This window comes from Ixodes scapularis, unplaced genomic scaffold (genome assembly GCF_016920785.2).
Source record: "Ixodes scapularis isolate PalLabHiFi unplaced genomic scaffold, ASM1692078v2 PGA_scaffold4__175_contigs__length_147842914, whole genome shotgun sequence".
Lineage (NCBI taxonomy): Eukaryota > Metazoa > Arthropoda > Arachnida > Ixodida > Ixodidae > Ixodes > Ixodes scapularis.
In genome coordinates this window covers 28,387,362-28,414,739 of record NW_024609879.1, presented here as the reverse complement: position 1 = coordinate 28,414,739, position 27,378 = coordinate 28,387,362, and the positions used below count along the sequence as shown (strand labels likewise).

General features: G+C 43.9%; 1 protein-coding gene across 1 annotated transcript in view; it reads left to right on the top strand.

The window, feature by feature from the left end:
- LOC120836260 (putative acyl-CoA synthetase YngI) overlaps positions 1 to 27,378 on the top strand; it is a 155,158-nt gene that overhangs the window by 121,803 nt on the left and 5,977 nt on the right. The window contains exons 11-14 of the mRNA XM_040217904.3: positions 6,547 to 6,623; positions 6,721 to 6,828; positions 11,447 to 11,592; positions 24,752 to 24,893. Coding sequence (XP_040073838.1) covers positions 6,547 to 6,623; positions 6,721 to 6,828; positions 11,447 to 11,592; positions 24,752 to 24,893 — 473 coding nt within the window. The remainder of the gene's footprint in view (positions 1 to 6,546; positions 6,624 to 6,720; positions 6,829 to 11,446; positions 11,593 to 24,751; positions 24,894 to 27,378) is intronic.

The following is a 27,378-nucleotide window of genomic DNA, read 5'->3' as shown; positions in this document are numbered from 1 at the left end:
AATGCCCTAAAGGCAGCAGAACGTGTCAGACTGGCATGTTTCTTTACAATATTGAACAAAAAGGGGGGAGCTGATTTTTATGAGACAGCTACAAAGACGCTCTTTCGGTATAAAAAAGTGGCGTCGCTGCTGCAAGCATCACCACGTGATGCTGCGCGGCCATGCTTCTGTCCCTAAGACATACAGCCTCGAATAACAAAGGATAGCGAAACTAACAATATAACTTTAATGGGGCAAGCTTTTATAATGGCGCAAAGCATAAAAAAACTTATTGGAAAAGCGGAGACAAAAGCCTCAGTTCCTGTCCGACATCGGCTTTTCCTTAGCTGTCCGTAGTCTGGCACCTTCTAGGGCAAGACCGCTTTTATTGTTTAGTGATGAAACCAGAACTTTATAGGGTCACACGGGTATTGGCAGTCGGCCGGAATCCGGGGCACTGTATTGAGGCTTTGACTAAAACACCCTACAACCTCGCTTGAGATGTACCGCCATGTTCCGCCAGATGGTGTTTCACGCTCATGACTAATGCGCAATAAAAATTCAAATAAAAATTAAAAAAGAAAATGAAAAATTGTGTTTTTTTTTTTCATATGACAGGCGAGGTAAAAAATATCAGTCATTGCCAGGTTTCATGTATGCTGATGACATAGTGCTAATGGCCGATAGCTGTATAAAGCTTAGATGGTTAATGAATATATGGGGCTCAGATGGCCACAAATTAGGCTTGAAATACGGTGGTGACAAAGCATTTGTCATATTGTTCATTGATGACAGAATTAGAGGTTGAGCGAGTCGATTAATACAAGTAGCTAGGAACATGGATTAACGAGGACAGAATGCCTCAATGAACATGCGAAATGTGTAGCTGAAAAGGGCAACAGAAATGCAGCTGCAACAAAAAATATAGCGCTTTAGAGCTATAAAAGGTATTAGGTAATGAGGGAGATCTAGACAGGAGTTATTGTTCCGAGCCTGGCTTTTGCGTATGCAGTTCTTTTGCATAAAATCGGACGTCCAGGCAAGGCTGAAAATAAGGCAACGTGCAGTAGGCAGATTGACTCTGGTAGCACATAGTAAAGCATCGAACCAAGTTGTGCAGGGAAATATAGGAAGGCCCTCATTCGGGGGCACGGAGGCTAGCAGTAAGATAGAATATTATGATGGACTAAACGAAATAGATGCAGAATGATGGACACGAAGATTTCTTAGGTATTTACACATGACAAGCGTCGATACAAAAAGGACAAGCGGGCATAAAAACTTAGTTTTATATATGTGGGTAGTAGCAGCGAGGCAGATCTAAAAATAGCGGTTCAAAATAGTTTTGAGGGAACTGAGAGGGATATATTGGAAGCAGGCGTGCAGAATAAACCGGCCTTCGAAATGTAGAGATCGTTTACTAAGAGCATCAATAAGGAGCCAATGTTTGACAATTCTTGGGAAAGCTCTTTGTTGCTCGAGGAGAGGGCGGGAATGTTACGGACTGAGTCATATAGAGCTAGATATCAGGAAGTAGATACGGCGCGTGCAGCTTGTGGAGAGGACGAGCAGACGGCTGAGCACTTCATACTTTACAGCAAGGAGCTTCGGGCCGAAGTCTCTGAGGGGACGACTAATTTACCAAAAGCTCTGGGATATTGAATAGTGAGGGAAACAGAGAAATGGGATAGGTGGAGATAACCAAGAAGAAATAATCTGACTGCTGGCGTAGGTCAAGGCAGCAATGAATATTTTTATATTTCACTTCCGGTTATCCGTAGGACGGAAGGAGTGGGCATCCGGTTGGAGAGGGGCGCCAACCCCTCTCCAACCTGTGCCTACTCCTTCCGCTTTACGGATTGTATGGATTGTAATAGCTTTTAAGAATAAATCTCTAGATATATAATTTTATGTTAAATAAATGTAAAAAAAAAAACTGGTTAGGTGGTGCAATCCGCCTCTCAATTTAAAAGATTCGCGTGCATCCCTGCATTCATCCATCCGGCAGGCGCACCTATGTTTGTATTTGCTTTGACCACGACTGAAAAATGTGGTGGAGCGGGAATGCTCCCTGAGGCTTTTCCCGAGGGCTCGTCTAATGAATGTCTAATCTCAATTTGATTCAAAATAGCACAGAAGAAGATTGGTCGTGTTCCGAAAAATTTTGAGACATAAACGTATAACGGCAAAATTATCCACAACGACAAAACTGAAAACCGTGTTTGCATCACGTTTTTCGTTTTCGAGTTTTCGACTTATAAATGACCAGAGGCGAATTTTGGAATTGGGGCGTAAGTCACGGGACGAGTATTTAATACCATCTATAGGCTCTAACACCTTCGAAAAAAAAAACGGTTTTACAGAGATTTATAAAATACATTTAAAGTACAACATGCTGATAAAAAGGTTGTTGTTTTTATTTATTTCTAATCAAAATTAAGAACTCAGCATTTTTGGCGATAAGTAACCAGGTCTTGGTACTAATAAATGTTGTAACATTAAACATTATTTCCTACATTATATATTAAATGAAAACTCGAAGAAATGCCTATTCATCAAGCACAGTATCACTATGCTCAAATAATGTTATATTGTCGAAAAACGAATTTGGATAGAAGTGGAAACTCTGAGTCCAAAAGTAAAAGTTTTGACATAAATCTTGGAGAGACACTTTTAATGGGGCCATGCAAACATGCTTGGACTCGGTCAACTAATTGTGGCAGTTGTACCCTGTCACGCCTGGAATAAAGAACTGAATAAATGCTTGCAAACGTCAGTCCTCCAGAAAAAGAAAGGTAAAACACATCACGTTTCAGAAGCTTCCAACCGCTCTCAACTCTCTCGCCGTCTTCTGAGACGCGTGCGCAGTGAAGCGCAATGGAGACACGTACAATCCGGTTGGGTTCTCTTTCAGAGCCTCCAGCGCGCTCGGCGTCTACTTACGTTTTACATGGACACCTTGAAGGTTGGTCTGAGTGAAGTCAAGATTGCGAGAGGGGAAAGAGAGAGCGAAGAACTTGCCTGGGCCTAAGGAAGCTCACACTGAAATAGTGGCAACGGGGTCGTGTTCAAGGGAGGAATAGTTTGTTTTTTTCACCTCGTGCAGTTTATTTATTTATTTATTTATTTATTACACCCTCAGGGCCGAAGCATTACAGAGGGGGTGGGCAACGGAAGTACAAAAACGCTGAATATGGTTAGTCCGGCACAGATCATGAATAGTAACTTGTTAGTGCTCTTTAAAGAGAACAAAATCGCCAATAATCGCAATGGATGAGGGAAGGCCGTTCCATTCACGAGATGTTTTTGGGATGAAAGATTTGAAAAAAGAATTTGATATGGAAGTGGGTATACTAACTTTTCAGCAGTGATCGAGGCGAGTTGATACGTAGATGGGGTCACTGATTAGTTGCTCTTTCAAGAGTGAATTGGCATAGTAAATTTTATGAAATAAACAGAGACGGGAGATAGTGCGACGAGTGGAAAGAAGGGGCAGAGAGAGACTAGCTTTCGTGGATGTGACGCTTGATGTACGATGGTAGTTTGATAATATAAAACGTGCTGACTGGTTTTGGATGGCTTCAAGAGCTGATCTTCAAGTGGCACCACTAAGACAAAATATAATACAACTTTGTCTATGATGTGGAGTTTCTGACGCTTTTATTCATTGTGAAACATCAATATTTACAAAATATAGCATTAGATTGAGTATATAATTTTTGTCTTTGCTTTATGACAACGGAACCGCGATATTTCACAATAATGAGGCAGTTTCTCCATCCATTTTGGTAAGATAAACAATGTAAAAATTAAAAACTACAAATTCGTGCGAGGGTGAAATTGTGTAACGTCCGTTTACGTATTTTTTTTTCTTCTTGTAAAACGAGCCGTCGGTATAGTCTAAAACATTCACTGAAAATCGAATCTGGTATATAGATTGAAAACATAAATTCATGAGTTTAAAAACTAAGAAATGTTTGAAGTTCTGATGCGTAGACGGGATGTTATGTGTAATATATTAAGGTTTGCCTACAAATGGCCAATTTATTACCTTAACAAAATTGAAATCACCAATAGATGCATTCCTTTCAAAGGTTTATAAGAAATAAAAGATTGATTGATTAAAACCAAACTCCTATGTGCCGACAGCCCTAGCATAAAAATTATGCCTTTTTTAACTCTCACTTCTCCACGCAAAATAAGCCTTGTAACAACGTAGGCCGGTCTATACCTACTGGCACACGTTTTTTTGTTGTTTTTTTTTAGAAAAAGGAAAGCGTGCACAGGACCTGGGTACATACAATTTCATCAAATATCTGGTAACTCAAGTTCACAGAGGGTTTAATGTCACAGGAAAGCTTCGTTTACGCGGGGTACAACATTACTCCCAATACTTAGGTATTTGTTTAGCATACAATTGGAGAACCCCGTTAATGATCTGAGCTTTCTTCCTTAAGCGGCAATGAGCCATACGTGCTGTGACGTCATGCTAGGGGCGTCAGGTACGTGTCGCGGCGTGTGGAGACCACTCAAGCATCAAGCCTTGTGGAAAAGCCGCAGGTGGACGGAACTAAAAAAAAAGTGAACGTGCTGATGACTTAGTTCAGAGAGTCGCCCCTGAAGACTAAAAACACCTTTTTTACGGAAAGTAATGCAGAGCATGGGCCCACAGCTGCGACATAAAAGAGCAGCAGAAAGCTTTCATGCATGTCAATAATATTCGGTACATGTCTTGTGAAAGAAAACTGGAAATAAAAAATATTCCCCTTCATTTTATGTAAAAATATTTGTTAAGACTTAACAGCCAACCTTTAAACCATTTTAAAGTCGTTGTGTGGTCACAAAACAGTTCTCCGGAACCTGCGTTATTTGTTATTTATGTCATTGCTTGCAACGTGCTCTTCAAAAATTACGCCACCGCTAAGTTACCCAAATATTGATATATTGCCGGCTACTCAAAAGTAAAATTGTTCCTGCAGTAGCTGGAATAACTTCGCCATGCTAAGTTACGATCTGGAATCACAACGACACCATGTAGTTTGAACGGCAGGTCCTAAAATAACACGAAAATGGCCAAAACAACCAATGCGAGCATTTTTTAGAGAACAAAAGTGAGGATGGTTAAGCAAGCCTGGCTTCTCGTTAGTCTTAGCTTACGTGAAGAAGCGGCAGTTGAAAAAGAGCGAAGTTTCGCGCAAGGCCTTTCGGCGCATGAGTAATAGCTGTCCCTAATGCCACAGTATCCCGAATAAGACTTTCAGGTAGTGATATTTATAAACTCTTAACTTTTTGTTACTCAATTAGGACGTGTTATTTCTGCCAAATTTTTTATTTTTTGACTAAACAAGATGAACGTATATATTGAAACCATCATACATTATACATAATATGCTTAGTCATTTGTTAAATTGAAGCCTGCCAACGCTTCGAGTAAGTGCCAAGAAATAGTTAACGACGAGAAACAAATGCCTCATGAACTATCTTTTGATCTTAAAATGTAACTTCATATACATAGTCTTTACGTATCAGCGGATTCATAAATTCGAATTATATATTACATCTGTTTTATTGGATGTTTTCTTTCCGCGGCTTCTTCGTGCAAAAAACACAAAAATATTTGAATAAGGTCTTTAAAAAATAATGATGTCGAATTTTTAACTTTTTTTTACTTTATTTTTGTATTCAAGAGCATTTTCGTCCAAGATAACATCTTTCTCTCTAACAATCTTGTACTTGCAAATAGGTGCATGATCACGCTTTAATTCTACATATCTTTCATAAAATTGAACCTTACAAAATGTATCATTGACACCTAGTAAATTTTCTTCAAAAAGGCAAGGTTCTGTTTTTTTCGTAAACATAAATACATCTTTTTATACATTTGCGTTAAATGTAGTTTAAAAAGTCGAGCGAAAAGGATCTTCGTAATGCGCAGGCTATCTGAGTCTGACGAATCTCCATAATACTCGACCTGTGACGATCGCATAAACACCAAAATGCGTCTTTTATAATTCAAAGTGAAAGAAAAGCTGCAAATAAAAATATGACATTAAGTGCGGTTTCTGTTTTCGTCCAATATATTAATTTTCCCAGCATAGCCTTTTTATGAAAAGTCTATAAAACTTAACTTTGTTCCTGCACCTTTTTCTATGAAATCGCCCCTGAAAGAACTGTTTCAGTCTAGTTGAACATGGGCATTTTCTGTATAACATACGATAAATTAGCGTGCTGCCGAACGCTGTCACAGCATTGAGGTAATAGGTAGCACATGCATAACGACGGCAGCACCGCCGGTTTTCGTCACACGGTTCCCTTTCTAGCGTTTGATAGCAATCTGGGATTGGCGTGAACATTCTAATGAGACTGCGATGCATATTTCACCGCCACTCTGCTGTACTCCATCCATAAAGTGTTTACGTATGGTGACGGCTTCGCTGGAGTTGCCGTGTCCTCATTCGGTCTTTGTCTAAACTTTACCTCTATCCAAACCTGCCCTTGTCTCACCTGTAATTACCTGTATTCGCTTATGTCTTAAATACTTTTTGGCGTTTCTTATTTATTTCGCAGCGGTTATGGCTGGGTCCGTGTGTAAACCTGCCATTGTGGAAAAGATAAGAACACGGATGAACGCAAAAGGTTTATACGTATGTAAACACCCTTTTCAACCGTCTCTTCACTAGGACATGCTTTACAGTTTTATTGGATTGCTACCTGATGCCTCGCAATGATGCGACCTTTCAGATCGTGTTCGGTGCCACCGAAACTAGTCCAGTTTTCAGCAGCACGAATCCTGATGAGCCAATGGATCTCTGGATTCGGACCGTTGGGACACCGCTGGACCATGTTGAGGTTGGTAAACAGGGGTCGCTGCCCACTTTTGACAAGGGACACCCCAGGAATAGTCAGTGCCATTCATATTTACTCGAATGTTTTGCTGGAGTTATCCACATTTCCATAAATTGTCGCGCGGTAGCATGCCTAAAAGAGGAGTTACTTTAGGTACTAAATTTCGGAAAGGCGTAGAAAAACCACGGTTTCACTTGAAGTTTTTTTGCACATGTGTCTCAGGCGTTATGAGCAACAGCACAAGTGTATAGTGACTCTGCATATAGCGAAATATTTTTTTTGCAACCATGGTAATTTGATAACCAAGTCATGAAGTTTTTGCTTCACCAAGCTGATCATAAGGAAAGCGATGAAACCTTTACCGGAGAGATTTGTAACCGCCACTTTTTGATTGGATTTTTGTGAGCTGTAATTGTGCACATGCCCATACATTTTCGCTCATAAACATGATTTCACAGTTTTCATGTAGCTGGCGTTTTTCGACATCGTACTAAGCATATTTCTCTTCTTTGATTATGTTTCCCGGTAAAATAGCGAACCTTCTGATTCCTAATTTTGAAAATATAGGCATGATGATTTTGTCATTTCGAAATCTTTCTTTTCGTTAATCTAACTGTGATCTTTACAAGTTCCCTTTTGAACGGCTGATAATTATATTCCACAAGGCATGCCCCTGCCTTCATGACTCCCATAATATATTTATGTTTTATTCTAAGTTGTGTGTGTTTTAGTTTACAGGCAGAGATATACATGGATGATTAAAAACAAAAAAGAGGTAAGGTAAACAAAATACAGTCATAGCTTGACGTAGTCTGCTTCTAAGCGAGACTCACACATAAGCAATAAACAAATTGCGTACTTTTCCGAGAAGCTATTCAAACAGCGTATTTTGTTTACGTAATTGGATTACCTGTATCCCGATGGGGTACTGCCTTGTCGGAGCTAAGCGTGTGTGCCTGTTTGCATCTGTGTATATGAGTGTTTTTTTTTCGTTTGTCACTGTGTTACGGTGCCTGGAAACTTTGACGTGCATATTTTGCATCCTATTCCGCGACGAAGTGCTCAGAAACGCGTCTTTGACGGATTATAACGGGATGAGACGCATGCCCTCCAGATGGAAACATAAAGAACGCGTACGAAACGAGCGCTGAGGAAGAAAAAAAGGTCTCTGCATTATTGGGTGAGGTCGGGGGGAAACAAAAGAAGGGGGTACATCTGGTGAGTGAACGGGCACACTAGGTGCGCCAAGAACAGACGAACTTGTACCCCGTTTGCTTCCCGTGCCTCCAAAGTGGTTTCGAAAGGGTAAGCAATCTTATTACGGGAACCGATGCGACATAGTCACAGCTATCCTAATTCAGGCGATAACTTGTTTTAACATATTGGCAGCGAAATTTAAGTTCAGCGCTATTATGCATGGTATGTAGCAGTTTGTATCACTCTTTACTGTGTTTCTAGAAGACATGAAACAGTAGTATCGGCAGGTGGGGTTGATGAAGAGCCTAAAATTCCACAATTTAGCGGTGAAAGCGACCTGCTGAATACGTCATGTGATATCAATTTTCCCTCCATATTTAGCTGGAAAAATTAATGGGTGCGTACGTCCATCATTCCAGGTAACGTGACGTTTATACATACACTATATTAGAAGGGGAAACTTACTCGGTGCGTAGGTCACATGATATCGATTTCCCGCCAAATGTAGCCGAGAAAGCGATTGGTGCAAAAGTGACGTGACGTCTTATCACGTGGTAAAGGTTCTAGCCGGTTTAGTGAGAAAATTATTTGGTGTTTATATCACTCGACTAGGGGTCACGTGGCCTTACTGTTTTTATCGAAGTTCGCGGGAAAACTATACAAGTGCATAGGTCACTTAGAGTCAAGTCACGCGACATTAATTTTACCTTCCAATTTAGACGGGAAATTGAATTGGTGTGTATGAATCGTGAAGTTAGGTCACGTGACGCGAATTATTCTTCTAAATTTATTGTGGAATCTGAAATTGTGTACAGGGCTCATGACAGGTCACGGAACATCAATTTTCCTGCTGAATGTAGCTGGAAATTAAGCGTCGGAGGAACGGGTTGACGCATATAACTTGGGACTTTTGGGTTGGTGTGGGCTGAAAGCTGTATTGCATATATTGCGGTGAACGTTGTAAGATCCGTTAAGTATGACTCGCATATGTGATTGGATGTACTGTTCCCGTGAATTGTTTGCTTTTTGCTTTAAGCTTGCATACTGCAGTTAGCTTGGTGACAGTGAGGTTTCAACATATTCGTTTCAGATACAAGGCTTGTTAATTTTTCTCACGAGGCACGTTATTTCTAACGAAATACGAGTTGTTAACTCCATGGGAATTTTGTGTCGTATCCTTAGGTGTCTGATGAAGTGGCCCGCTTCTAGACAAGCGGATAAATGTGCTGCCGGTTTCATAGCGGTCGACAAAGACACACGATCACTGCGGAATACTTCCACATATTACACAAAGAGTTGATATCTGGAACAGCTAAAGAAACGTTTGATTCCATTTGCAAGGCGTGTTTTTACCGTGCATCCTCGACAGAATAAAACATATTCAGACAGTGTTTTGACGTATATTATTTTTATCGCATCATCGTCTGCTCTGAAAGCTATGGACTACGCTTTTACATTTTACATTCGTGGCTACGATGCCACAAATTTTGCATTCATGGCTACGATGCTATCCGCAGCTGTAGACCAAACATGTAAAGGCTGTTAATAAAACAACTAAATTAAGTTACTTTTTATCCTCGTTTTTACGTAAATAATTCTATTAAAAAAGGTCCGGCTCCTCGTGGAAAATTACTAATTTCCCAATTTATGAAATATATAAGACATATGTAGGCACATTTTAGATTAGATTTATCTTACAATATCAAGACGTACCTGTTTCAAACGCTAAAAGCATCGCTTCTTCTTCCGAAAATCAAGTCTTGTAAGAACTACTTCGCGTGGCGTATGAACAATGCTCGAAACTTCCTATTTGCTTGAGGTTAAAACGTGTACGGTATCAGCGTTTAACGTAATTTTGAGTCGAGTAAAATGTAAAGAATAGTAATAGTCAAAAACCAAATTACTAACAACCGTAATAATGTAGCGACATACTTACAATTTATATTTATTTTACTTATTATGGCAGCGAAAATAACCTGAATATTCATTTGGCAACAAAGCCCCGTTAGCCTAACAAATTGCTTCATATTAGCGCACAGAGTCAATTCACTCAAAACTCTTGTCTCACAATGAGCCCAATTTTCTCCCGAAGACATATCCTGCTAGCTTAAGATGGCCTTCTAACGAGGCAATAAATTGGATGAAAACAATGAACATAAAAACACATTTTGCATGGCTGACTATTTGAATTGGCGTACATTGGAGACGTGCCGTTCTTCATTTGAGGTTTCGCTATGCTTGAGTTCGGGACTCAGCCACTTTTTTCGCTTGTTTGTGTTAATTTATTATGGAGGAGTTTTGTGGAATTTTTAATGTCTCTCGAATATTTTCAATATTTAAAAACTTCTGGTTTGTGGAAAGAAAAGGCAACCCAAAGGAATAACAGGGCTCCTCCGCGAAGGTGCAGGCTTGCTCTCTCCGACTTTTCCTCTTTCCTCGCTGCTGCCCGAATATTTGTGAGCTTTTATTTGGAACTTCGAACTTTGAAGACAAAGTGCTAAAAAAGAAGTTCCTCCTTATTTGTATTGTTCACAAAGCAACACAAGAACCTCAAACTCAACTAAAAAAAATATATCTATATGACCAGCGTCAGAACGCGAGTTTGATTTTATCATCTGGTGTGGGTGGTATGCCTGTGTTTAATGTGAGCGAATTCCTACGAGAGAAAGGCCTTCATTCAAATAACCCTAGTTTTTGTCTTCATCCGGGATCTAAGCGCCACAGGAACTCCATACTGAGGCGCAAACGCCCAGCTCACGAACACTAAAATCGGTGGCGTTTTAATTCTTCAGGGAAACCTCTTTCCTACTTATTTCCGCTTTAGCAGAGCGAGCGCTGTAGAGGATGTCACCTATTTTTCGATGTTTGCTTTGATAAGGTGCAAATGGGTGAGAGGAGCTTCCCCTTGACTCTCAGCCTGTTACTGACTGTTCTTTCCTGGCTACCTGTTTCCTGCAATTTTGAGTTGCATTTCTGGCGCCGTCAAGCTTCTTTCAGCGATTTGTCAGCACCGCTTGCGAGCCTCCGAGACACCTTCACTTTCGCGTCGCGTTTCGACAGACATTGAGAGAATTTCCGCCAGGTGGCAACAATATGCAGGCAAAGTATCGCTTGGAATGTATAGGTTGTCTGAATAGTCTTTATTTTGTGGCTTCCTCACTCTAGGGACCTTGATGCTCAAGTGTTTTCTGATGAGAAATCCTATAGCTAGATTTTGAACGAATACTGTGATTTAAGTGGAAGCTACTCCGAAAAAGAGTCTACAGTAAACTACTACTTACGAAAATAGGATAGTGATTAAAATTAATTAAGTTATAAGATACTACCGTTACTTCTATAGAGTAGTTTATGTACGGAAAACTCCTGCGCAGTAAGTCCTTCAAGATAAAATTCACTAAATAGATGACGCCTTCTATCGATGTAGGTGAAAGTTGTGGACGCCGAAGGCAGGATTGTTCCCGTGAACTCGGGGGGAGAGCTGTGCACCCGAGGTCCCCACGTCTTCAAGGGCTATCTTAACGATGAGGCCATGACAAATGAAGCCATTCGAGACACCTGGTACCACACGGGGTAAGGAAGGCAGCAACGTCAATTTCAGTGTCCGCAGCTGTGACGAACGCTTCCACACTGCAATAGAAGAAAATACACATAGTTAGCATGGTGTAGCTTTTTTATGCTTTATGCTGAAAAATAATGCGCGAATCAACAGAGCCAGGTAACGTACTGAATATAAGACATATCTTTGTTCTCGAAGAAGATTCGTGAATGCACTGACGGACGCGGGAAATCTCTGCAACATTTCGGTTTAGTAACATCAATTTTTTATATCTAAGATGTGGCAAAATTAATCAAAAGTAAAGGAACCGTAATAATCCTCAGGGAAATGAACGGTTCAGTAAAGCCACATATATCGTAAGCGATTGTGTATTATGATTGTGGAACTTTACATTTTGCCGCAGTCGACAGGATACCATTATGTGGATTACCCTCACGGCACGAGGCAAAGTCCAATGTGTGCTGATCTTCTCGTCTGGCAAGCCGAAAGAAGAAGAGGCGTTCCCGCTACTGGGTCGGGTCATTGCTCCAGACTTCAATCAACTCGTTTGTAAAAATTCAGGAATGTATATTAATGCTATCTTCCGGAAGAAGACGTTAAAGATCAACGTAAGGGTCGCAGATTCCGACGCCTCGATTAGGGACCCTATAGAGGCGGGCCGAAACCTTCCTTGAGGATATCTTTTAAACCCACCCAAGAAAATATCCTAGTCAGTTCACAATACAATTTACAAGCCAGTACGCAAGGTGACTTCCCAGTCGGTGTTTAAAGCGAGTTATCAAGCGCTCCCCAAGCCGGCTTTACGGCCGGTCCTCAAGCCAAATTTCACGCCGACTTCACTCTTTGAAATCTTCAGACTGCACCAAAGGAAATCTTCTCAAGCAGTCCCGACAGCGGTTTTCCCACTGGTCCTAAGGCAACTTCCAAGACGGCTCTGCTTTTAAAAGAACTCAGAGCGCAGGTGGTGCCAGCCCCGTAGACCCTAACTACCTGGTCTACCAGATTCTACATGCGCAGCAACAACTCATAACACAAAAAAAAAAAAATCTTCAGGCTTTTTGGGACTTTCAAGAAGCCAGGAATATTCACGCTTTTGATTTGGGAAGCCTGAACTATTTTATGGCCATTCAACGAACTCCGACGCGTGGCTGTCTTTCTGTTGGTATGCCTGCCAGATAAGCGGCTGGCACTCTAATGACGACCGAGTTAAAATACATGCGACGTTTTCTCACTTAGATGGCGATAAAGTGGTGTGAACTGTACTTAACTGATCATCTCAATGACTCTTAGGAGAGGTGCAGAAAAAGGTTTCCCAACTGTGTTTTTAGAAAATACTGTGGACAAGTGGGATATGCGATATTCTGCAGATGCCGGATAGGAAAGGTCATGTAATACTTCTATGAAAATAATGCTGCTCTAGCTAGCAGACTACTCCCTACCAAATTCATCTGTAGCACCTCTAGTCATTCACAGACTTCCCAATGACCTGCAAAAACAGGTCCACGTGAAAGCGCCCAAGACTGCTAAATATCATCTGTATTACTTTTAACATCTGCGCTTAGATGTACGGCCCCGGGTACTACAGAAGCCTGTGGAAGGAACAGGCCAATCTCAGAGATCGGCAAACTTTTGCCAAGTCTCCCCAAAAGCAATCTCCGACAAACTTACTAAAGTTTGAAGAGAGTGGATCACCTGATGCACATGCACCCGAAAAAAAAAAAGAACGCATAGACGAGGGCGTACGGTCCCGCCCAGTGATAACAAAAGGGACTGCCTGTTTGTCACAGTCATCACTTTTGCACATAGATGTAAATGGAATAGTTTTAAAAGCTCTTGTCGACAGCGACGAGTCTTTGAGAATAGTCAGCCAAGAGGCCGTTGAGTATTAAAAGGCTTTTGAGGATCGTACAATCAATTAGCAAAGCTACGTTGGTAAAAAAGATTATACAAGACATTGATTCAATTCAACATTATATATGAGTGCCAACAAATACATAACGAAGCTCTAGTGGTTAATGGACTGAAGTATGACTTACCACTTTCTCAGCAGATATGAAGAGAGTGCATATCAACATATATTGGCATGATATCATTAAGGTACCTTATGCGAACAGTGCCGGTGCGGTAGATGATGTACTCACCTACCGCACCGGTAGATGATATACATATCAACTTCCCAGAGGTAATATATGTTGGCAAATGCCCACCCGCCACTACTTTATTGAAGTACCCTTAGTGCTGGCGAGCGACAATTCAATGGGTTGGCGGAAACAATGCATCATGATATTTTAAAGGAACGGTGGCTGAAGAAAGAGTTTCAAGACATGTTAGATGCAGGCATAATTCGACCCTCAGTCTCCTCTTTGGCTTCGCCAATAACCACGGTACCAAAGTAAGACGGATCAGAACGGCTATGGACAGATTATCGCGTGATCAAATATGAAACATAACTTTTCTCGTTCCTGATGCCGAGAATCGACAACATCATCGATGAGACAGGCGGATGTACAGTATTTTTTTAGTATTGACCTGTGCAAAGGAATCTTACAAGTTCCTTAAGGGGGTGAGTATTAGACATTTACTGCATTCATAAGACCATTTGATGTATATGAGCGCATCAAGTGATTCCCCATCGGCTGGTAAATTTCACTATCATGGTTCCAAAAGATGATGAATGGAGTACCTAATCGGTCTGGGGGAAAGTTAAGTAACGTCTATATGCTCACAAATGACAATTGATGCGGCGACGGAGACTGAATCAAACTAAACCTTCAACGGGCGAACTTTTGCTCAAAACAATATAGAAAAGACTAGCGTCGCACGCGTCAATGGCGGCGAAAGAGCAAGATCGAACGCTGGGCAAGACCGATCCTGCTCGCCACGCAAAGTTTTTTTTTGTACATGCGTGGGCTTCTTGAACAATCGGGGCAGAAGATTCGGCGTGTCAAACATTCTGACCTCAAAGAAGCAACAAAGTTATCGAAATTATCAGAACGCAACAATTAGAAAAAAAAAGACGCCTCCGCTTCTTGGCATCGAACCACGGCTATTTGCGAGTGCGCCACATGCGGAAACCATGCGGCTACGACTGCGCTGCCTACTTGTCCAGCTGCGCACGGAGAACTACCCTCCCCCCCCCCCCTTGCTTAAAAAGTGCATCGGCGCTATGCAGCACAAAACAGAACAAAGCAAATAAAAGAACGGTAAACTTTAGAGACATTTGGTACGCTAAAGTTCGCAGTCCTATCGAGCGTAGAGCCGCTTGAGTCGAAAGACGTGAACCACCTCGGGTCGCGGTCAGCTTTGCGGTGATGTGTGCGTTCCGTAGAGCACCACTTCGTAATTAAGATCGCTGAGGCGTCGAAAGACCTTGTATAGTCCAAAGTAGCGCTTCAAATAGCGTCTCGCTGACACCGGGACGTCATATCGGTGTCCACACTCACACCCTTCCTCCGAGTTGGAAGTGAACGTCCGGACGACAAATTTTGTAGCGGCCAGCGTCAACACGTTGCTGGTCTTGAATCCGGACTCGGGCGAGCTGTCGGACTCCTTCTGCACATTGCGCGACCACCTGGGCTTCATCACTTCTGTCGCCATTTGGCTCGTGAAGTAGCATGACGTTAAAGGTGCTGTGCAACAATATCAGGGCTTTGCTTAAATTATTGTGGAAGTTGATGCCTGACACTTCTGAAGTGAACTACAGAAAACAGATTTTGCCTGGATACCCTAGTTTTTGTTTTAAAAATGAAAAAGATCCAGATTTTTGCCGCCTCTCAACTCGTACATCATCTTCCGTGTCACGTGCGCAGTGACGTTGATGAGGTAGGCGCGGTGTTCCGGAAGAGTTCTTTCTTTAGATTCAACAGTGAGCAGCGAGAACTCATCGGCTCGCGACCGCGTGACCACGTGCTGGTGGGCGGCGCGCAAACAATATATGGTGAAAGGAGGAAAGTCTCATCCGGGTCCGGCCATACTCGTCCGGCCCTGTCCCCCTCCCCCTTTTGCTTCTGGTGGCTGTTCGCGGTAGCAGAGAGCTGACGGTTTTGTGAACCTAGGATAGATGGCGCCACTAAAACTCCGTATAATAAAAGTTTTGTCGATCATACCAGGTTTTTGACGCCTTTATATATATATGTTGGAACGACAAGATTTATAGAAAAGTTACCTTTTATCGAGCAGGTATTCGCACAACTTGCTATCTTTCTACAATACTCCCTATTGACGTCACGCCGTGTGTTTCTCATGGCCGCCGCTCGCGGCTGCAGGTTGGGGAATATTCTAAGTTTTGCCTCGCTATTACGCGGCGGAATCGCAACATTTCGATGAAAGGAGGTGTGTATTCTGTCATTTGTGGCAAGGTGAACAATATCAAAAGCAGAAGATACTAATTCTTTCAACGTTAAAATCGTTGTACAGCTCCTTTAAGCATCGTGGTCACCTTGCGACCATGCACCAGCTGGACTGGTGTAGCACGAGGGGTCTCTTGAACCGCTGTGTTGAAGGCGAACGTGACATACGGCAGGACCTCGTCCCTCGCCTTGTGTTCCACGTCGGCGCACATGGACATGACGTCGGCGATAGTCTTGTTTAGGCGTTGCGTCAGCAGAATAGTGTGAGGATGGTAAGCTGTGGTTTGCCAGCTGTTGGTATGGCTGAGACGGAGGATCTCTTGCCTCAGCTGTGCCATGTACGATGACCCGCGATTTGTAATCAGAACTTCGGTAGTGCCATGCCGGAGGACGATGGAGTTGACGAACAACTTGGCGAATTCCACAGCAATCTCTGAAGGAAGCGCACTTGCTTCGGCGTACCGCGTGGTGACGATCATACAGCCGTTTCCCGATGTTGACGGTGGGAAAGGGCCAAGTAAATCCATTCGATTTGCTGAAACGGCGTGGACGAGGGAGCAATCAGATGCAGTAGTCCTGACGGCTTCGTTAATGGTTTCTTGTGTCGCTGACACTCATTGCATGATCAAATGTAGAGGTGAACAGTCTTCGGTAACCTCGGCCAGTAGTACTTTTCCTAAATCCCAGCGAGCGTCTTGCTGTAGCCTAGGTGCCCAGCCGTCGTGTCGTCATGGCAGGATTGGAAGATTTCTGCCCGAAGACTGTAGGTATTACCAGTAGCCATTCTGGGTTGCTGGGCCCGAAGTTATATTAAAAGAGAACACCCCGTCGAAGGGCAAAGCTTGACAAGTCTCGGGAGAAAATGCGGGGACGACACTTCCTTGACATTGCAGGTGATCAATTGCGGAACGGAGTTCGCAGTCCTCCCGTTGAAGTCCTGCCATGACGGCTACCTTGACTGCGCCGAGAATACCTTTGTCCTCGTCATCGGTTCTGGCCGGTGGTGACTCGACGGGAGCGCTCAACAAAATGTCGACGTCAGTGTGTTTGCAACCAGATTTTTACGTAATGGTCATATCGAATTATTGCAGTCGGAGACTCCAGTGCACGAGGCATCCAGAGGGATTCTTTACGATCGCGAGCCAGAACAGCGAGTGGTGATCTGTGACTACGCGGAATAGAATATCATAAAAGTTCGGGCAAAACTGCGTTATCGCCCAGACGACAGTAAGGCACACTTCTTTTGTCGTTTAGTAGTTGAACTCCGCCTTAGGCAGCATCCGACTTGCGTAAGCAATCATTCGCTCTGTACCCTCCTGCCGCTAAACCAGTACCCCGCCAAGTCCCGTAATACTTTCGTCGGTGTGGACTTCCGTTTCTTCGAACTGGTCAAAATGGCCTAGGATCGGTGATGTCTGGAGTCTCCGCTTGAGAACGCCGAATTCCCGCCGTCGTATTTCTTTCCATTGAAACTTCACTGCGTCCTTTGTTAGATGCGTGACTGACGCAATAAGCTTGGCGAAATCTTGAACGAAGCGCCTGTAAATGGCAAAGAGACCCGGAATCTTCTAACGGCCTTCTTGTCCAACGGTGGCGAAAATGCGGATGCGGTGCGCGGCTTCTCGGAGTCTGGGCGAACACCTTCGTTGTTCACAACGTTGTCTAAAAGCTTAGTTCGTTCATAGGCTAAACCACATTGCGCAGGCTTGAGGGCGAGTCCAGCAATCTTGATTGCTTGTAGTTCAGCTCGAAGGCGTTGCAGGTGCTCGTCGAAATCTCGTCAAAACACAGCGACGTCGTCTAGGTAGACAAGGCAGCTGTGCTATTTCGGACCTTCTAACACTGTGTCTGCTCGTGGCACGCTGAAAGATTCCGGGCGCCGTACAAAGTCTAAAATATATTAATTTTAAACTCGTACAATCTGTCGGGCGTGAAGAAGGCTATTTTTTACGGTCTCCGCACATCGACTTTTATTTTCCAATATCCTATATTCAGGTCCATTGAAGAAAAATATCGGGTGTGGTGCAGCCGGTCCAGGGTGTCGTTCACAGGAGACAGCGGGTAGACGTCCTTTTCCGTCAGGGTGTTTAGTCGACAAAAGTCTACGCAGAACCTTAAAGTCCCATCCTCCTTTTTTAACAGGACGACTGGAGACGCACATAGACTAATTGAAGGCTGGATGCCGTTACTAAGCATTTCTTGTAGTTGTTCTTGGATCAACTATCTTTATTTTACGAATACTCGGTACGGTGACTGGTGCAGAGGGATCACGTCATCGTCGGTAGCAGTGTGATCCTTCGTTACCGTCGTTTGTTGCACCCTTTAGGAGGTGGCAAATCATTCGGCGAACTCGCCGAGGAGGTCAAGCAGGCGTCGCCGTTTTCTAGCAGGAAGCTTCATATTGATGTCCAGTTTGGTTGTGGCGTTCTCTGGGGTTGCGGTGAAGACAATTCTTCCAAGAGTGCAGAGATGGCGGCTTAGTCCTGAAGTTATTTCATGTAGCCCACGTCTGCCCCTTTAATAAGGTGTCGTGGCTCTTGTCGTAAGTTTGTAACGAGTACCATAGTGCTTCCATCCTGCAGCTTTGTTGCGCACCTTGCGACTCCGAGTTCTCTTCTTAGAGTCAACTGGGCGCTGCCCTCGAGCAGAACGTCGACGCCGGAAGCTTCAATGGTCCTGACAGGTAAAAAAACCCTTGACCGCGGCGGCAGGTTTACATGGTGGGCAACGACAAGGACCATGGATGACGTCGTTTTGTTTCCTCTGGTGATGGGACCGGTTTTTGTATGGTCAACCTGTAAACTCCTCGAGTGCTGCTAGGCTGACAGAAGCCTTCAATTATATTCCCCGGTGAACTCCCTCTCGGACAACTTAGGCTATTGACAGCGAAGCCGGCTGGTTGGCAGCAGGCAGCAGCTTTCTGAGTTCTCCCGACGGTGTCGCCAACGATATCGCGAATGCCTGGGATGTTCGAGCCAAGGTTGCAGCTATACGGCTCAAGGGTACCAAGGACAGGTAGTTGCTGGTAGTCACTCGCTCGGGCCTGCAGAGCGCACTCGATGTTCGTCGCGTCGGTGACAATATCTTCGACTGTTGTCGCAGGGCTGCGGACAAGGCCTCCGAAGATGATGTCACTTACGCCCTGCATGACGATTCGAAGCTTCTTCTCTTTTGTAGTCTGAGGGTTGGCGCGGGTGCTCGAGCGCAGACAGTCCTCCACGAAGCCGGTGGCAATTGATGATGAGACGAAAGGAGAAGCAAACTAGACGTTTGATAGGGCGAACTAGTGCCCCCCCAAAAAAAAAGAGAAGACTAACATCGCAGGCGTCAATGGCGGTGAAACAGCAGGACCGAACGCTGGGCGAAACTGACGTCGGCTCGCCACGCGAAGCTCCATTTGCACACGCATGGGCTTCAGCAGCAATCGGCGAAGAAGTTTCGGCGCGTAGAATATTCTGACATCGAACAAGCAACAGTGTTAGCGAATTTATCAAAACACGACAATTAGAAAAAAAAAAGAAAAAACAACTAGAAGGTGCATCGCTACTAAACATCGAACCTCAGCTCTTTTGCGTGGGAGCCAACTAACCACGATAACCGTTCGGTCACGGGCGCGGTGCCCACTTTGCCGTCTACGCGTGCGGCAATATCGACGTTATAATTGTATATTCAAAGACCCCCGAAGATCACGGTGACCATGTAACATGCGTGTTTAATACTTTGGAAGAGGCCCGTGTAAAGAACAGAATACAAAATATTGATTTTTTCGAAGTAAAGGTGGTATTTCTTGGACGGAAAGTTTACGGACAATTTAAAGCAACAAGGCAAGAACCTGTCGTTCAGATTCATCCTCTCCAAGAACCGTTTGACAACCATTCGCTTACTGTGCTGCTTGGTGTAGTCGGACATTTTAAAACTTTCATTCAAAATTTTGCAAAAAAACAAAAAAAACAAAAAAAGAAACAGGGTGATCTACGCAGTTATCTTATCAAGGTGTGCCCTCTGAAACCGTCCAACGAGTGTGAAGAATTATACCTGTGTCTAGAACACGCGATTTAGTTTTCATCCGGTGCCAATTTTTCCTCACGTCGATGTTTCGTTTGAACTGAACACGAATATATCACAATGTGGCACCGGTGTTGTCCTTTACCAACGTAAATCGACCGAGCCAACGCCTGAGCAACTCTCTTTAATGCTATATGACTTGCAAACCTTTTTGAAGTTTGAAGTGAATTACAGAACGACGGAAAAGGAAGGCCTTGCTGTACTCATGGCAGTGCCATACGTTTGTTTGTTCCTCGATGGCCACAAGTCTAACCTTTTGACAGATCCCCAAGTGTTACCATACCCTATCAACATGACTGAACAACCCCCTCCCAAATAAATACACCAAGTTAAAATAGCTAATTCAAAATATTTTGTTTGAGGTATTCCATCGCCTAGGGTTTGGCCTTACAGACGCAGACGTATTGTCGCGTCTATCTATTTCCAAGATACGGCAAGAGACGCAAGAACTCTTCTACATGCAACTGTGAAAAGGCACTGAAGATTGAACCTTCAGCAATGGAAAGTTTGAAGTCACAGTAATAGCAATTAGTTCAGTCCTCAGGCTTGGTTATGATAGGCTCGGTTCAGGCGGCCATGATGATTTCTTTAGGACATATGTAAACTGGCCCACGGAGGCTTTTGGCGTGGGATGAAAAAAGACATCTATCAACCAGCGATTCTATGGAATGACTTTGGCGGTACACTCTGATATACCATTTGAAGTAGTTTATCTCGATTTCGCTGCACTAAAGAAGAAAGGTGAGCGAGTGGCTAGAACCCAAGCATTCTTGATAGCCTTCGACGAGTGCACGCGCATTGCCGCCTCAAGAGCATGAAAAAGTGCAAACAGCTTCATTGCCAAGCTAGATCGGGACACGTTTTTAAACAAGGTTATCTCGTTCAACAATGGGCCTGCCTTCCAGAGCAAGGCTCCAACAATGTGCGAGATCAAAATAAATAAGGCTTCGCTTCGCCGCTCCCTATCGCCCGGAAGCAAACGGCCAGCAGAAAGATTAACGTGAGATGTTAAACAGTGCTTCTCTATGTATCTTAACTTTTGCGGCGGATGAAGCGTGCCAATGAGTCCGCGATTGCAAATCATAACAGCTCACATACGACTACCCTGTAGTCCCAAATTCGCTGCCTTGGAGCAACCACCTTACTTGCCCGTGGATCTAAAACATGGCACCAAACACGATTTATTGCAGACGGAAGAAAACAAGAACCCTCAACAAGAGATCTGTGAATATAAAGTTTGACAAACGATTTGGTTCTACATCGAAGAATAAAATGTGCGATTTTGCCATTGTTCGGAAAGGCATTCATGAACCAAACAAAACATTTTTGTGCGTTACGGAGTCACGCAAACAGCTACCCCGCAAGGCATACTGTACACCATTTGGTGCACCACTGGAAAGAGAGTCACTGAATGCGCCGCCATCGAAAATGCGTTTCCGTATCATTCAAAGTGGTATGATACCACGGACACGAGCATGACGGAATGTGACACCGGCGGAAATGTATTCTCCTAACAATCTAAAAGGGATGATTTTCAAAGTGCTAGAATAATATGTCAATTAGTTAACTGTAGTGCTAATGAACTTTTCTGAAGAGGACGAAGTAGGAGGGGGACGAAGAGGAAGAAGAAAACGGAGGGAGGGAATCATATGAACGGTTTAGTAAAGACTCATATATTGTAACTGATTCTGCATTTTGTATTATGGAACGTTACAAGGTTCAGTAATTTCTTTAAATATTTTTCATACAATTGTATATGTGATATTTTTATGTAGAATATATTAAACACAGCTTTCGGGATTATATTTTGGAACACGCAAAGGTGCCAATGTCGGAATGAAATGCTTTTGTGCACCATTGCGTCCTCATTCAAAGGAACGTTTTCATTAAGAGTTCGAAAGGAACGTACATACACAACGTATCCGTGTAACTGTGAAATCTCACCTGAAAAGTTTGTGTTACATACAGTCCGCTAGGTTGCTTAATAACTGGTGTCTAAGAATAGCTTCGTTTTTATGTCTTTCTAGCAGCCTCAGTTATGTTTTTAATAAGCTGGTGATGATTGTACAAAATCTTATTTTTCAATTGCCTTTCTATAGATTAAGGCAAGGACTTCCAATTAATTTGTTTGCAGCAGCTGGTTGTCACCTACAGGCCGATGCATAAGACGGCTACTGGCTCCCCTGTAGCCAAATGCCCTGGCACAACTGTGTGGCCGCCTCTTCATATCCTGCTTCAACCACATTTTTGAAGTGTCTCAAACCCACGCCTGGCGATCTGCTTCCAGAGTAATAATCACCAAAAAATGGCGTTTACGGAGTTTTTAAGGCAAAAGTCGTACTTGTTCAATTGAGCAAAAAAGCTTTGTATAAGCGAATAGAAATACGATTGTGCTACACGCCCGCTCAATAAACGACCCTTCTTGTCCCATTTTTCATTCCGTCGTCCGTAAGGTGGTATTAAAAGCCGCCCCAGACAACTAGGACGATCTCGCTTAATACACTAAGTGAAAAACAAGCGCCTTCGTCGTTGTGCCCGAAATATGACCATAAAAATACGCCATCAAGCGCCATCAACGTGATGTCATCAAGAGTCATCATACGTCTTCAGCGTGATGTCACCATTGGAGTGCCGTGTACAGAAAGGTGCGCCTTGGACTTCATTTGGTGGTCGTTGTGCAGGGGAATCGGTGGCCGAGTGGGGCTAGCGCACACCTCCTGGAGCACGGGGAGCCAGAGCTCGCGCTGCAGAACCCAGGGATCCTTGGTGTAATCCCCACCCCTGCTTGTTTTGACCTGTATCAGCCTTGTATCGGCGTGCGATCGTGTATCACTACTGCCTGATGCACCTTAAAGAACCCAGGCTAGCATTGTACTGCACTGTCTAAATTTTTCATCTACACCGACGAGATAGGACGCCCTATGAGGCAGTCTAAGTTCTCGGCTGCATAAGCATAGCTCTCCCCCTCGCATTTTTTTGTAATCGTTTTGTGCTTCGTGAGATTGGCAGTGAAGCGACCGCGTCCACATCTACGGCTACGACATCGGCAGCAGCGTCTACATCTACTGCGCCTTCTGCAGTCAAGCATGGCCGCCCGCGCAAACACGCCACAGCCTCCTTAATTGTCCTCCTGCTGTCGCTCTCGACGTCGCCCTAGATTCCGTCCTTTAGGCGTCATTCTCGACGTGCTCCTAGACGTCTTCTTTAAGGTCGTCCTATAGGTCGAGTTAGGAATCGTCCTAGACGTCGTTCTCCACGTCGTCCTAGACCTCGTCCTCGAGGTCGTCCTAGACGCCGTCCTTGACGTTGTCCTAGACGTCATGCCAGAGGTCGTCTTAGACGCCGCATTTCGCGTCGATCTCTAGCAAGTCGTCCTCCACGTCGTACTATACGTAGTCCTACATTTTATTACGTGCAGAAACATTACTCTAAAACATTTCTCCCGCGGGACTATAATGATTTTGACCTCCTACACGTAAGCAGTCTTAAGTGTACTCGTGTAATTTTATATGACGGCCACCATGCCATAACCACTAGGAGCTCGGCCGCGCCATACCCAAGTGCGACCTAACATCTGACTGCTTGTACGACGTTCCAAAAAGACGTCGTTACCCGATCAGACACCGGGTGTCACGGCCTCACGGGAATACACACGACGTAGTGATTTAGCGGAACCTCATGGGGTTGGGCTGTCGTTTTGGCGCGTAGTAGAACCAGTGGGAAGTTTCGTCGGGCCTAAGTATGGGCGGACCGCTCTCCCAGTGCTTATCATCTCTTAGGTGGTAATAAAAAATCCCCGCGTGCACACCATTTAGCGGCTATTTGAAAGATGGATACACCTGTCCAGGCGTGTGTTTGAGACACTTAAAAAAAAAAAGTAATTCCAGCAGCACATAAAGAGACTTTGAATTAGATTGTTCAAGAGCATTCGGCTCCTGGGGTGTTCTGTCGAGAATATGAACAAATGTGGCCAACCTCGGAGAGGCCTGTTTACGTTGTAAACAAAGTATTTGTAAATCAAGATGGTACCTCCCTTTATATCCTTCATGAAATTTGAAATATTTTGCACACCGAATGATTCTGTTTTTGAATTTTAGAATTGTACTCTTTATCATTGCTATATTATTTTTCAATATTTTTTTTCTATTTCTCAAGGTTTCGACCTTGTTGTTACTCTAGAAACGCTTCCTTAAAAACTTATTTGAAATTCAACGCATAAATGATACCGGGTTCTACAGTCTACTATCTTGTGTATTCCTGCACAGCTGTTCGCTACATGGAAAGTTTGTTTGTAACTTTTTTTTCGGCAGAGTTATACCGCGTTAATAAGATGGTAATATATTTATGTGAAACAATTCACTGGGGCAGAAAAAACCGAAGATTAGAGATTATAGCACCTCTTCTTGTTTTTTTTTTATTTTGTACCTTTTGAGGCTATTGATTTGGACTGCCTTCCGCACATGGAGTCGGAGGACTTGACGATGCCTGCAACTTGCAGTTACTAATTTCTTTTCTTTTTTGTGAAATATTTGTTTTGATTCTTCACTTAAAATGAATGATTTGGCAAGTTCAGTGTTTTTGAAGAGATATTTAAGAGTGACATCGCAATTCTGTATTTGTCATTTATGTTGTATATACGATTTAAGTCGAACAAAACCAATATTCTTTGTTATGCCTTCAATACGTGATTGAGTTTCAAATAAAATAAAATGGGAGGGCTTTTTAAAATACGTCTTCCGGTCTGAACATGCATTCGCAGTGACGAGGGATCAATGAGCGAGGACGGTCGGCTCACATACCTGGGCCGCATCAAAGAGATGATCAACTACAGGAGCTTGAAAGTGCCGCCGCTGGAGATTGAGAATGTCCTCAGCACTCACCCGGACCTGGAGGAGGCGCAGGTATGGTTCTGATAGTACGGCAGACAGTGCCAGATGTGTATGCATAGGTTCGTTAGTTACAAAGGCTTGGTTTTCGACAGCGCGGCCTCGACTTGTTTTCCTCTGTTCAATAAATCACCACACCATCCATCATAGTGCAATTGAACCCAAGTGAAAAATACACCAGGCCGAGGGCTGGTGTGACTTGATATGACACCAGGATTTTTCACAGATGTGGTTTGGGACATTTTCGCACCAGCAATCTGGTGTTCTGATTTTCTGGTGTGACACCAGCAATCTCGTGTTCTGGTGTGACTTTATTTTTGTTGACCAGAGCACCTATTGACTAGGTGTTGCTTTACTCAGAAAAATGTACAGTGATAAGTTGAACTTAAGTATGCTGCTGCCATAATTACTTAATTGAAGAAAGCAAAAAAGCACAACAATACACTTCGGAAGTTTTACTGTAGCAAGAACTTGGGCGTGATCAACTGTAGCTTATCCAGAGCCACTGCCCTGCGGCGAAGAACCGGAAGCTTTGTCGTTCTGCAATTCTTGACCTTTCAGCTTGCGGTTGACTCGTGGGTTAGTTAGGTTGATCTGTTCCGTGTACCCCTCCGCGCCAGTTATCTGCTCTTCCAAGGCATCATATTCGACAGATGGCTCGATTTTGTTGTCCAGCTCTTTCAGGGAAGCCTCTTTAAGTAGAAGAATATCAAATCTTTCTTCGAGCTCACCGATGTCGGTTGGATCCGTGGCCAGCATAACGCCAATCTCGTTGATGATCTTTGTGTGGCGGCTCGCACGTAGTCCGGTTTTGCTTCAGGCAGTCGACGCCCTCCTGGCTCGTAGGCATGATCTGGCCGTTAATTTCCGGGTTTCGGCACCAAAAACTGATAATTACTAGATTATTTTGTTGTTTTGGTACCAGACCATGTCTTAATATTTTTAGCTCGTCGAAAGTCAGGAAAGCGCACCAACACATATATTTTCAGCTTCGACTCACAGAGAAGACTCCTTTATTTTCTAAAACTTTAACAAGAATACTGGCGGGAAGGGGGAGGGAAACCACAGAAGACGCGAGCGCCCGAGGACTCAAGGCCGCCCAGGAAAGTGCTGGGGCCGAGGGCGACGCTTCTTGAGCACAAAGGAGCCCGCCACGGAGTCTCCGGCAACAACCAAGACGAGAGGAAACGAGGCGCCACGTCGGGGGGAGGGGCGTCACAGAAACTAAACAAAAACACCCTCGCGGACGGTAAAAAAGTCAACAAAAATACAACACTGCTGTCAAATCAGACTGCGTGGTGTGCACAACAGGCCGCATGGTGGGCACATGAGCCCGTGTGGTGTGACATCAGACTCTCTAGGTGTGCCCACCAGGCTGGTGTGCGGGAACATCAGCATTTCTGGTGGACACACCAGGCTAATGTGCTCAATACACCAGCCTTGCTGGGGAGCACACCAGATCTTCTGGTGTCACACCAGGATTCTCTGATGCAAAGTGCAAGCGAGCTGGAGAAGCATGACGATAATTATCTCTGGAAAAGGCGTATCGGGCGACAAGGGACAGATTTGCGTTTGTCCATTGTCCCTCTGGTTCTCCTTATTCACGGATCATTATCATCGCCCCACACCATCGTCGGGTAAATTTAGTGCCATTTTTTTGGCAACATTTGGCGCTGAAATCAAAACAAAGTTACCTAGGTTTTGTTCGGTGTAAACCACGGAAAGTAAACGGTGCTTCGTCTACTTTTCTACATAAAAAACGTGTGTTTAGAAAAAAAAAACATTCGATTGCGTTTTTGTTTTGCTTAGGTAAAAACCTCGTTCCATTTGCACCCGAAAGTATCAATCATTCATTGGTGAACGCTGATATTTTAAGGTACGTGGCACGATGACCAGATCCCACCTGGTAGATAGTGGCGAAGTTTTAGGGAAATGTTATGAGGTTGTTGGTTTCCCAACACCAGTGCCACTCCTTGTACGCACGGTTCACTCGTTGAAGCGGTGAGGGCTTCGACGCAGTTGCAAGGATTTGATGTACAAAGCCAATGTAGAGTTGTCCACGTTAAAATGTCTCCATTCCCTTTTATATAGTGTGATTACATCCTTTGTAGCACACGATGCCGACAGAACGCACTAAATAAACGACAAAGAAATCGCCGTAAACAAAATGTCACAATAGCACTGTCAACAATAACAACGTGCAAGGAGACACCTTTTCTCGCGCTTCAGAACTTAATCAAAGAATAAGTGTCCGGAACTGAATGATCAGATGCATCACCCTAAGCAAAGCGTACATTAAACCACCCTAGGCCATGTTGAATCTCTTGCTTCTTGGGACGACAAAGCAGACCAATCACACAAGTCGTGTTCTATTCCGAGCCGCTTGTCGGTCGTCTACGATGTGTTTCATCCCGCGGTGTCTTCGTCATGGCAGATTTCTTGCGGGTCATTCGCATGCTCTCAATCGGCGCCGCTCTCGTGGTGATTCGTCATTGCACAA